Source organism: Oreochromis aureus, linkage group 18, assembly GCF_013358895.1.
Source record: "Oreochromis aureus strain Israel breed Guangdong linkage group 18, ZZ_aureus, whole genome shotgun sequence".
Classification (NCBI taxonomy): Eukaryota; Metazoa; Chordata; class Actinopteri; order Cichliformes; family Cichlidae; genus Oreochromis; species Oreochromis aureus.
Window position 1 is genome coordinate 1,655,853 of NC_052959.1, and position 12,402 is coordinate 1,668,254.

Below are 12,402 nucleotides of genomic sequence, written 5' to 3' on the forward strand. Positions count from 1 at the left end.
CTGGTTGATCTATGTTCCTACCCTCACCTGTGGAGTAGGAACATAACTGAAATAACCGTAGCTGTTATTAAGTTGGTTAGGAGCTCTGGGTAGTAACTGAAAGAATGAGATTGAAATACAAGAGGTGGAAATGAGCTTCTTGGGAAGGGTGACTGGGCTCTCCCTTAATGATAGGGTGAGGAACTTGGTTATAAAGGAGGGGTTCAGAGTAGAGCTGCTACTCCTCCACATCAAAATGTTGTGAAAAGTTTTCTTAACTATGTGTCCTATCCTATTGTGAGAGTTTCAGTGAACAACTACCAAATGCAAGTACTCCAGCCTAACATTATATATGCAAGACCTAAATGTTGGAGCATTCTTTGGGCTCAGACTTACTCAACGGTCCTGGACACTATATCTTCAGTCTAGCACAGAGCTCATACCCTATATCCTCGATGGTATGGGAGGGACACACCCATGTTACAGAACATGTTCTTAGCATGAATGAAAATTATAACGATTCTTTTGATCACTGTTTCCGAACTGGATTTATTGTAAAATCACATAAATATAGGCTCTACATAATTTGCACATTGTCAAATTTTTATTTCCATTCCAGACAATATTTAATACGGTTCCTTGAATGTCCTGTTTAGAATAATGTTTGTGACTTTTGCTACACACCACATCATACTGTATATGTTGTATGGTTCATCTGCTTCTTGTGTAGATTAACCAGATGATCAGTATAAACATTACCAAACTGTATAAAAAGGCCATCAGTCATGTTATTAATGTTTTATTAGACACAGTAAATGACACAATACACTTACACAGGGACTTATGTTCTTGCTTATTACCTTTTAAACTCCCAATATGTTATTAATTTGGTCAAACTATTATCTATCTGTCAAGTGTAAGCATTATTATTTTTACATGCAACCTAACAATCTCAAATGGCCAGTAAAAACAAAGTTGTGGAAATGTAATTCACTGAAGTCCAGCATTTTATAAGAAAGGAAACAAAAGATGAATTTTTATGCATCAATAGAATTTGTTTGCTTTCTGCAGTAACAGCCTTTGCAAAACATGCAGTCACCTGTGCATTCTCAGTTTAGAGCCCTTCATTTCTTTTCATCCCTGCAGAGCGGACAACTTTTATTCTCTTGGCTCTTAACCTTATAATGTGAGCTTACTTAGTGATGCAAGGACTTAAAATTTCAATGAGATGTTAATTTGCTCCTAACAAATCCAATGTTATAGTCAAACTGATTTCAATACATCTTTCAATGAACTTTGGCAACGTAGTAAAACAAAAAAATACATTGCTACCTTAGTGATTCATTTGCTGCTGAAGCCAATTTAAAATAAAAGTATTTGCCCTTGTATTCATATCTGCGTATTATATAAGTAAGGCTACGTTTCACAGCTGGGGAGTGAAACAGTGAGCTTGAGAAAAGAGGAAAGTTTTGTTTTATTTGGTTGGCAAAATAAAAAGATCCAGCCGAAATACTGGCTGTTCATTTGAGGAAAAAAGAAGAAGCAAAGCCTCAGTGTACAGCACTGTGTAAATGTCTCAAACCAACTCATTTCTTTGAATTTTGCGAGGAAAATGGGAGCAAGTGCAGTGATTTTTGATTTTGAAACGTATTGAAACACACATGGAAGCCAAAAGCAGCCTCTGTACAATTCTAACGAGCTTCAAAGTCCAAAAGCTGAAACGCAGCTTTTGGACCTAAACTCCATTGATATTCATTACTGTACCTCTCTGATATCCTCTGTCCATATTGATGATGATTTAAGGCCTGTTGCCACTCATTTTCAGTCCGGTTCTTGTGTAGTTTGGCATACTGCAACCTTTTCTCTGTTTCCCTTCCTTAAGAGTAACAAGTTGTATCACGTAAATCACTCAGTTACTGTGTCGGAGCTTTGACAGATTTTTCCTCCTTCTTCAGGACATGATTTTTAGATGTTGTTTATCTGCTGTAGACAGGTTTTTCTTTTACAATTCTTCTTTTGTAATTCCCTTGGTCATGATGCTGTTCTTTAGAAATCACCTTGTTGGTACAGAAATATTATTCTATGCCTGTCAAAATGTGATATCTTTGGCATTTTTCACAGACCTAAAGAAGGGGAAACACACTGTTTTTGGAAGGTTGCAAGTGTGCCTACAAATACGATTTAAAATTGATTTCTTTGTGATGTTGTTTGATATGTGAAGACACATCACTGGTTCATCTCTTGAGTTAGGAGCATTTTTTATGAGTTATAGGTCAGTGTTAAATAACTTACCAAACAAACAAATATTCCTCTGAAAATGAGGCAACATCCAAACTTTGAAAAAACTTGAGAAAACCTGAAGAACTATTGCTCAAGAAAGTCTGTCTCTACGGAAGAAAAATGTAAAGAAATGAGTTGTTGCTCTACAATTTTACACAAAAGAAATGTAAATTGATTTAAATGATTTTGTCAGAGGTTGTCTCATGTTCCAGCCCACATACATCGATTTTGAAATGTGGTTTTCTGACAAAATCAAACTATTTATTTACACTATCACAGAGGTATAAGTGAACATTAATAAATTGTCCACCTGAAAAACATGGATCTTCTTGTTCATCTTGTCTTGTTGCTGAGTTTTAAGTTGAACGGTTAATGTAGTTACAAATGATATAAAACAGGAACTGAGCATTCTCTACTTCTTTCGTGGCACCTTATCACCGAGCGGTACTTCATCCATCAGTTTCTGAAAAGACACCACAACGGTGATGTTAACATATCTTATAGTCATTCAGATGGCCAAAACACAAAATACAGTCTGGTGAAGCAAAGATGCTCTATGTGGTGATTATGAAACACGGAAAATGTCTTTAGAGCCAGTATTCGATGTAGGTAATAAAAATACTAAATCATGTTTCTGGGGCTGCAGCTGCTGTGAGACACAGCTCAAAAAGCCAATTAAAGATTCATTCACTGGCCAGCATTTGTACAAGACACAAAAAAGCATACTTTATAAAAACCAATGCAAATACACACGGATGACATAAGTACAGCGGCATCAATAATATGATGAGTGTGGATGCAAGTGTTTCAGCTGTATAAAAACACAAAACAAAATTCAAACAAATCCTGAACCAACCACGCTCCTGCCTGCTTATGAAAGATAAAACAGAATATTAAGACCAAAACCTTTCAAATAACACCAGCCAACTTCTAACTGGTGTGTCACCTTTTGGAACCCACCACTCACTTAACAGGGAACAGGGAGAGGGGGAAAGCTCACTATGCTACTTATACAATCATTACACTTCCTCATTAACTCGATGTCATTAAATTTTTCATTTAATTTTGGTTATTAAATCTTACCATTAACTGTGAAGTGTCCCCATTTCTGTCTGAACTCTGAGTTGGTTCATGAAAATATTCTACCAGTTTAACATGGCAGTCTTACATTTCCCAAGTTTCTCAGTTAGGTTGGGATGAACTTTGCAGACTTGCTTTTTGTGAAACCAATTCTACATCTTTATGGTTAACATGGCCGCTGCGGTCAGGATAAAAATGTTTCATCATATTGTAAAGGTGACAAGTTTAAACAAAAATTGTATTAATTTACAGTGACCATTCCCAGAAACTAAAGGACCTAAACAATAGCAGAATAATGATCCACATCTGAACTAAAGATGGCCAGCATAGAAATGAAATGAAATGAAATGATGAAATTATGTTCAGCAGTGAAATATATATAGGTAATGATCCTCACCTCAAGAAGCCTGGTGTAGTAGGTGAAGGTGTCCTCCCCGTCCGTGTGGATGTCATCTACCTTGTACCTCCTGCAGGCCAGCAGCAGCTCGTTGGAGCTGTAGAGGGGTGCTGGGTCAATGGAATGGCTATTGATCAGGCTCACCAAGTACTCCCGGTAATGCTTCCTAGAAACCAGCACACCACCAAAAAATTATTTATATATCAAGTGATATCAGTGATCAATGAGTCTTAAACAGGGATTCAAAGAAATATGCCACAGTGAACCAGAGTTGCTCATTTTGTGTGTATACATATATAAAAATTCCCCACTCATCCCTACGGGCGGTTTATCCTTCAAGCTCGGGTCCTCTACCAGAGGCCTGGGATCTTGAGGGTCCTGCGCAGTATCTTAGCTGTTCCCAGGACTGCGCTCTTCTGGACAGAGATCTCCGATGTTGTTCCCAGGATCTGCTGGAGCCACTCGCCTAGCTTGGGAGTCACCGCACCTAGTGCTCCGATTACCACGGGGACCACCGTTACCTTCACCCTCCACATCTTCTCGAGCTCTTCTCTGAGCCCTTGGTATTTCTCCAGCTTCTTATGTTCCTTCTTCCTAATGTTGCTGTCATTCGTATCACTATATCTATCACTACAGTTGTCTTCTTACGCTTGTCTACCACCACTATGTCCGGTTGGTTAGCCACCACCATTTTGTCCGTCTGCATCTGGAAGTCCCACAGGATCTTAGCTCAGTCATTCTCCACCACCCTTGGGGGCGTCTCCCATTTTGACCTCGGGACTTCAAGGCCATATTCGGCACAGATGTTCCTGTACACTATGCCGGCCACTTGGTTATGGCGTTCCATGTATGCCTTGCCTGCTAGCATCTTGCACCCTGCTGTTATGTGCTGGATTGTCTCTGGGGCATCTTTACACAGCCTGCACCTGGGGTCTTGCCTGGTGTGATAGACCCCAGCCTCTATGGATCTTGTGCTCAGAGCTTGTTCCTGTGCTGCCATGATTAGTGTCTCTGTGCTGTCTTAAAGTCCAGTTTTGTCCAGCCACTGGTAGGATTTCTTGATGTCAGCCATTTCTTCTATCCGGACATGATGGTTACTCTTGTTGTTCCTCTTCTTTCTCGGGTTTCTGCTGCTTGAGGTATTCACTAAGCAGACTATCAGTTTTAGTCATCTTCTTGATGTACTTATTGGTTGTTTCATCCTGGACAGGGGTTCTGACACTCACTAGTCCCTGCGCTCCTTCCTTGTGATTAGCGTATAGTTTCAGGGTGCTGGACTTAGGGTGAAACCCTCCATGCATGATAAGGGGCTTCCTTGTTTTGATGTCAGTGGCTTCTATATCTTTGACCAGCATTATCCCAGCAGGGTATATAATGACAGGCAGGGCGTAGGTGTTGACTGCCCAGATCTTGTTCTTCCCATTACGCTGACTCCTCAGGACTCACCTTACTCTCTGCAGGTATTCAGTGGTTGCAGCTTACCTGGTGGCCTCTTCATGGTTCCAGTCTGCCTGTGAGATTCCTAGGTACTTGTAGCAGTTCACAGTATCTGCAGAGTTGCCTTCTGGTAGTAAAATCATTGTCTTGATGTCAGTGGCTTCCATCTATCTATTCTGTCTGTTCTTGTTTATTCTTTTTTTAATTTGTATTTTTATTCTTAACTTTATTCGTTACCAACTGCCTATACTTGTTCAGTCCAAATGACATTCCAATGTCATTGTTGCACATCGTAGTGGTATGGGTCAGTGAATTGATGCCTCATTCACTCTTAGCATACAGCTTGTTGTCATCCATGTAGAGGAGGTGGCTGACGATTGCCTCATTTTGTAGTGAGTCTCGCTAGCATGTTATGTAGAAGAGTTCACCAAGGGGGTTCAGGCCTATGCAGAATAGCAGTGAAGACAGGGCATCTCCATGGTAGATACCGGAATTGATGGTGACCTGTGCAATCGGCTCGAAGTTGACCTCTAGTGTTGTTTAGCACATCCCCATTGAATTCCTGATGAATGCTCTTAGGATTCTGTTAATCTTGTATAGTTCTAGGCATTCAGGATCGATGTGTGATGCATTGAGTAACAGGCTTTCTTGTAGTCATTCCAGGCAGGGCACAGGTTGGTCAGTCGAGTCTTATAGTCTTGGGTGACTGCTCTATCTACCAGGAGCTGGTGTTTTGCTGTCATCAAGTGCTTGCTCATTGGGGGTTATGTGATTTTTGGGATTTCTTTTTAATTGTAAGGTCTTTAACTTACAATGTAAACCGCCTTGAGGCAAACGATTTAGCACTATAAAAATAAAATGGAACTTAACTGAATCATTTTTATGCATGGATTCACAAGAGTAGTTTAAGTATTCTGGGACACAGACACAGGACAGAGAACTGTTAATTATTTTAATTATTAATTCCCTTATTTCTGTTTGTGCCAGAGACTCTGGGATCTAAGGAACATATTATAATCAAATCAAATATTACTCATTAAAAGCTCCATACTCGCAGAGTCCAGCATGTCCAGGTTGGGTCTGAGCTCCACAGGCTGCATCTGACTGCTGCCCGCCCTCATCTTTTTGCTCTATTACTCCACACAGATCTAAAAGGAAGAGAGGTATCCATTTAAAAAATATAGAAAAACATCTGTAAGAATTCCTTATAATATTCAGAACTTCCATTAATTCAGCCTGAGCTGAATTAGTTTTCAGGCCCCTCTTCTGTGAAACCAGCTTCCAGTTTGGATTCAGGAGACAGACACTATCTCTACTTTTAAGATTAGGCTTCAAACTTTCCTTTTTGCTAAATCACATAGTTAGGGCTGGACCAGGTGACCCTGAATCCTCCCTTAGTTATGCTGCAATAGGTGTAGGCTGCTGGAAAGTTTTAAGCCTAATCTTAAAAGTAGAGATAGTGTCTGTCTCCTGAATATTTATAATTTTAGAGATGTTGCACAAATGGAAGAAAGCAGTCTTACATATTTGTTTAATATGTGCGTTAAAGGACATGTCCTGGTCAAAAATGACTCCAAGGTTCCTCACAGTGTTACTGGAGGCCAAGGTAATGCCATCCAGAGTAAGAATCTGCTTAGATACCATATTTCTAAGATTTTCAGGGCCGAGTACAATAACCTCAGTTTGATCTGAATTAAGAAGCAGAAAGTTAGCGGCCATCCAGGTCTTTATGTCTTTAAGACATTCCTGCAGTTTAACTAATTGGTGTGTGTTACCTGGCTTCATGGACAGATAGAGCTGCGTGTCATCTGCATAGCAGTGGAAATTTATGCTGTGTCTTCTAATGATGCTGCCTAAGGGAAGCATGTATAATGTAAATAGAATTGGTCCTAGCACTGAACCCTGTGGAACTCCATAATTGACCTTAGTGTGTGAAGAGGACTCTCCATTTACATGTACAAACTGGAGTCTGTTAGATAGATATGATACAAACCACTGCAGTGCAGTACCTGTAATACCTACAGCATGTTCTAATCGCTCTAATAGGATATTATGGTCGACAGTATCGAACGCAGCACTGAGGTCTAGCAGGACAAGCACAGAGATGAGTCCACTGTCAGAGGCCATAAGAAGATCATTTGTAACCTTCACTAAAGCTGTTTCTGTGCTGTGCTGAGCTCTGAAACCTGACTGAAACTCTTCAAATAAGCCATTCCTCTGCAGATGATCTGTTAGCTGTTTGACAACTACTCTTTCAAGGATGTTTGATATGAAAGGAAGGACAGGCAGGAAAAAAAAAGGGGGGATGAAAGGATGGAGCATAAATGCAAATGTTCGTGAGTGTGAAAGAGAGAAAGAGAGAGAGTGTCGAGTGTATGTGTGTGTGCTTCTTTGTCACAACACGTACTTGAAAATGAGGCTCAGAAGCCCCAATAGCGCCCCCCGGGAGGTAGACGCAGACAGAGGTGGATCTAGGGCTCCCATGGCCAAAGGCTGTCAGTCCCAGAGGACCAGAAGTGACGGGCAACCAACCCTGCTACAGGCCACCCACCCCCGTACAATCCCAGGGCTCCAGGTGCCTAATAACTGCCCAGTACCCAGCAGTATAATGAAACAGGTTACATTTTCAGGAATGCAAATGTAAAAAGATTACCCTACAGAAAGCATGTCCCAGAGCCTAGAACCTACAGACAAACAGAAAGAAATGCTCCCAAACCAACAAAAGACAGATTAGTGCTTGACACAACATACAATACAGAAGGGGAGAAAATCCAACAAAATATTAATTAAGCTGGGGTTTAATTAATTTATTCAATTTAATTTCATTAACTTTAAAGCCTCCGCTGTCACCTATAGGCCAAAGTGTCCCAGCTGCAAACTTTTAAACTGGTAGAATAAAAAGACATTTGATGGATAGGTTAGCCATAAATGCTGTATGATTAGGTAATATTAATTACCCCATTGCTATATTGATAGGTTTCCATAACACTACCCTGTATACCTTACAAACCTTTGAAACCACATTTCTCTTTCTGTACAAAGAGGAACAGACAAATGCGGAGTAAGTTTGTCACAGGAGGAACAAATCCAATTTCTTTGCAATAAGAAAGCTTTTTGGATTTACACAGCCCCCCAAATTTCATAAAATACAGAAACATACACTGATTACTTGGATTTGACTGTTTAAAAAAAAATCTTATTTGTATTTCACCCTTAGTTACCATAACGACCCAAGGTTCCAGCGCACCCTGCCTGGGATAGAGTTACCAGGAGTGGATTGTGTGTCTGTCACAGGCGGCGGTCCTGGCGCTCCGATCCAGGCGTCTAACACTGGTACATGGAGTGTCACCTTGCTGGCGGGGAAGGAGCCTTAGCTAGTGGGTGAGGTTGGGAACTACCGACTAGATATAGTCGGGCTCACCTCAAAGCATAGCTTGGGCTCTTAAACCAGCTTCCTGGAGAGGTGTTGGACTCTGTTCCCCTCTGGAGAACTCGCTGGAGAGATTATATTATCACGGTCTGCTGTCCCCATGACTCAAACCCAAATAAGTGATAGAAAATGGATAGAGATACTGGTTTAAGTATTATTAAGCATCCCTGGTGGAATATTCAATTCTAATCAAAGGTGGAAGTTTGTCATTGGTTGAACACCCTAGAAAAGATACAGTGTTTTCAGGAACTCTGTTTAATTCCCAGATGAAAAGCAGAGTTATTTAGATTAAACGTTATGCACTTCTCTACTTGAGTCATGGCACTTACAAGATTTTCCGAAAACTTGACCTTTGACCTTAACTTTTCAAGGTCACTGGGATTCAGACGTTTTAGTCTGAATGGTATGAATTTTGAAATCCTAGTTGGGTGTCCATGCCGCCCGCTCAGCATCAGCCTTTTAGAGCAGAGTAGTTTAAAACAAAGAGAATCCAGCTACTTCTGTCAGCAGTCACATGGTTTATTTTACGAGTTTCAGTCAGAACTCATTCGAGCACAGGAAAAGCACTCATGAAGGTTACAATGATCATTCAATGGCCTCTGACTGTGGACTCAACTCTCTGATTCTCCTGTGCTTGCACTGCTTTTCACTCCCTTTCACCTCTGCTGTATTTAATCATTAGTAATGATTAAACTTGGGCTCTCTCCTATAGTGTGTCTTTCCCTGTGCTGTTTTCCACTTACTTGTGGGGCTGTTTAGTGTGCCCTCACTAATATGAATGCCATGGAGAAAATTTTAGAAAGTGCACAACTCCACAGCATCATCAAAAGTATTCAAACAAAAAACTTTGATGGAAGAAACAGCCTACCTGTCTGAGTTCCAGGGGGAGGTTCAGTGTTGAAGGCTACTCCATTATTCTGTCATGAAGATAAGATACCATGAGATGCAAAACAAACACTGACCAAATGAACAAATGAAAAAGAACGAAGGGTCTTTAGGATCACAGTAAAAATACAGAAGAGACTAAACAAAACGAGTAACATAACGGCTCTAAACACACATAAAAATATGACAATACACTAACCTCTCTGTCATGGTCCTGGGTCATACGACCCATTGTTTCGAGTTTCTTGTGTTTTGGTGTCATTTTGTATTATGGTTTAAGGTTTATTTTGTAGTCCTGAGTTTATTCTATGTTAGCTTTTTGCACATTTAGGCTCCCCTTGTGTCCTTGTCCTCTATGTCCTCCCTGTGTCTGTGTTTATGTGTGTTTGTGTGTCCTTGTGTCTTGTTTCCCTCTTCTGTTCCCATCCTTGTGTGTCATTCCATGCCCCCCCCATTACGTTTGTCTACGTTTCCCCACACCGTCATGTCTCCTCTTGCTCTGTCTCGTCTCTGTTAACTGTTTCCGCATCCCCCTCGTTCTCTCCTCCCGTTATCTCCCTGATCCATCTCATTCCCCTGAGTATTCTCTCCTCCCAGTTCTTGTGTCACGTTGTGAGTTAGTTTGAATCTTAGTGTTTCCTGTTTTATTTTGACAGTCTTGCGTTCCTTGCTCAGTGTGTTTAGTTTCTGTCTGGATGTGTCTAATTTGTCTCAGCTGTGCTCCCCGTGTGTTTCCTGTTCCCTCGTCACTCCTGGTGTATTTAAGCCCTCCGTTTCCCTCTGTCCAGTGTCCTGATCTCCCTCATTCCCTGCCGTGCGTTCTGCCTGCCCACCTGTTTAGTTTGTGTTTATTATATTATAGTATTTCTGGTGTTTAGCAATAAAGCTGCCTTCTGAGTTTATTCTTGCCTCCCTGACTCTGCATTTGGGTCCTATCCTGCCCGCTTTACACGGTCAGTTCATGACAATCTCACAAAAGACAACATGATGTCAGCACAGAACAGGCAGGGACAGTTTAACATTTAATTCCTGACCGATTCCAGATGTACACACACCAATCTGTTTAGTTTGAAAAACATTGTTTGGTAGTACGTTGCAAAGTGGAAAAGACAGAAATTTCTGCCTTAGGTTGAGATTAGATGCATGTAAGACGGAGACATTTTTAAAGACATTATTATATCAAGAAATGTATCTGCATTTGGGCTTAGGGGATTTGTTGACCGTTACACTTATTTCTTTTTCCTTTTCTGATGATGATAACGATAACATGTATTGAATGACCCTCTGCCTTGTTTGTGTATATTTTCTCTCTAATGAGAATGAAATAAAGAATGAAAGACAGAGAATAACTTTAAATCTCTTCAGTTACATGTATGTGTGTTTACCTGGAGCAAAGCCTGCAGCCTGGATGGTTCCCAGTCTCTCAGATAGAAGAGACAGTCTCTAGGATGATGGGCATGCAGTCCAGACACCGTGCACTGGTCCACTGCACAGGTCTGATGGGAAATAAGAAGAGAAAACAACAGCCATTTTTATTTTTCAGGTCTGTAACCACATTTCCCCCCCTGCTCATGTAACACTGAAATTAGCAAAAATTTAAAAAAAGGAAAATGTGACCCTTTATTAAACACTAATATTGGTTTTAAAAGACAGGACATAAATGTGCAACTGAACTTCCCACACACACGTCATCATTTCGTCGAGTTTCCCAGATGCAATGCAGAGTTAGTTAGATTAAACGTCATGCACTTCTACGACTAAAATCGCTGAAAGATGTAAAAACAAAAAAAATATCTGTACAGACACATTTGATTTATAGCTGTTTATCTTTTGAACTGTCAGTTGTGTTTGGCTCTTATTTTTGTTTAAACATTTGAAGAAATGACAGAATCACTACAGTCTGATCCAGAGGGCATGAGTGATCATGTATGTGTGTGCACTTTTGCATTTTTAACAATATGCAAATACACGCAAAACCAAATTGTAATGCATCAATACTGGTTTCTGTTTCTTGGAAAGATGTTGATGAACTGTTGCACCAAATACCAATGAATTAAACAAACACCAGAGCTGCCAACAGCTGTTTTGAATGTCTCATGTGAAACAGCCAAAAACAAGAAACAAAATCTCCGTGCTGCATTCGTGTGTCATCAGTCAATTTATTTTGGGTTGCTGATGTTCCACCTTTGGAACCAGAAATGCTGTGGCCCAGATGTGTGTCATTATGAAGTGGTTACTTTTGTTTCAGTCATTCAAGATTTCACATGAAACAAATCAAAAACAGTGTTTTAATAATCACATGCTGCTCTCCTATTTTAGGGATAAAAAATAAATCCAAGAGAAAAAAATACAATATTGCTAAAGTTGTACAGATGTTTTCACTACCCAATAAACTCCACAGTCTATGTGAAATAATCAGACATGGACTGGTTCTTTTTCCACTTTACCTGAGGGCTCAAAGTGCATAATAGAACTTCCTAATTCACCCATTCACACTCTAATGTATACATCGGAGAGCATCAGGGTTAGTATCTTGCACAGGGGTATTTGCATGCAGACTGTTGCAGCCAGGGACTAAACCACCAGCCTGAGCATTAGTAGATACCTCTCTGTCACACATGTATCCTAAGTAGAGTATCACATGGCTCAAATGACTCCTTGGAAAATGACACCATGAAGAGGACTGTATGTGACAGACTTACAGTGTGGAAAGGGTTGTTGCAGCCACTGCAAAACTGGTAACGACACTGTGAGCAGCAGAAATGCATGCAGCCTCCTTTAGACAGCGCATACTGAAAGCGACAGTTAGGACAAGCTAGAAGGAGGGAGGAAGGAGAGGACACACAGGTAGCCATTACATTCAAGAAAACCATTTTAGTCTGACGTACATTCCAACATCTTTCCTGACTTACAT

At 40.5% G+C, this 12,402-nt stretch overlaps 1 protein-coding gene across 1 annotated transcript in view; it reads right to left on the bottom strand.

The window, feature by feature from the left end:
* Positions 1–617: 617 nt before the first annotated feature.
* Positions 618–12,402, bottom strand: part of LOC116326318 (E3 ubiquitin-protein ligase RNF31) — a 45,018-nt gene continuing 33,233 nt past the window's right edge. The window contains exons 19-24 of the mRNA XM_039601747.1: positions 12,191–12,303; positions 10,874–10,984; positions 9,472–9,520; positions 6,225–6,321; positions 3,737–3,902; positions 618–2,722 (exon numbers count right to left, since the gene is read on the bottom strand). Of these exons, the coding sequence (XP_039457681.1) occupies positions 2,672–2,722; positions 3,737–3,902; positions 6,225–6,321; positions 9,472–9,520; positions 10,874–10,984; positions 12,191–12,303 (587 nt within the window). The 3' untranslated portion in view covers positions 618–2,671. The remainder of the gene's footprint in view (positions 2,723–3,736; positions 3,903–6,224; positions 6,322–9,471; positions 9,521–10,873; positions 10,985–12,190; positions 12,304–12,402) is intronic.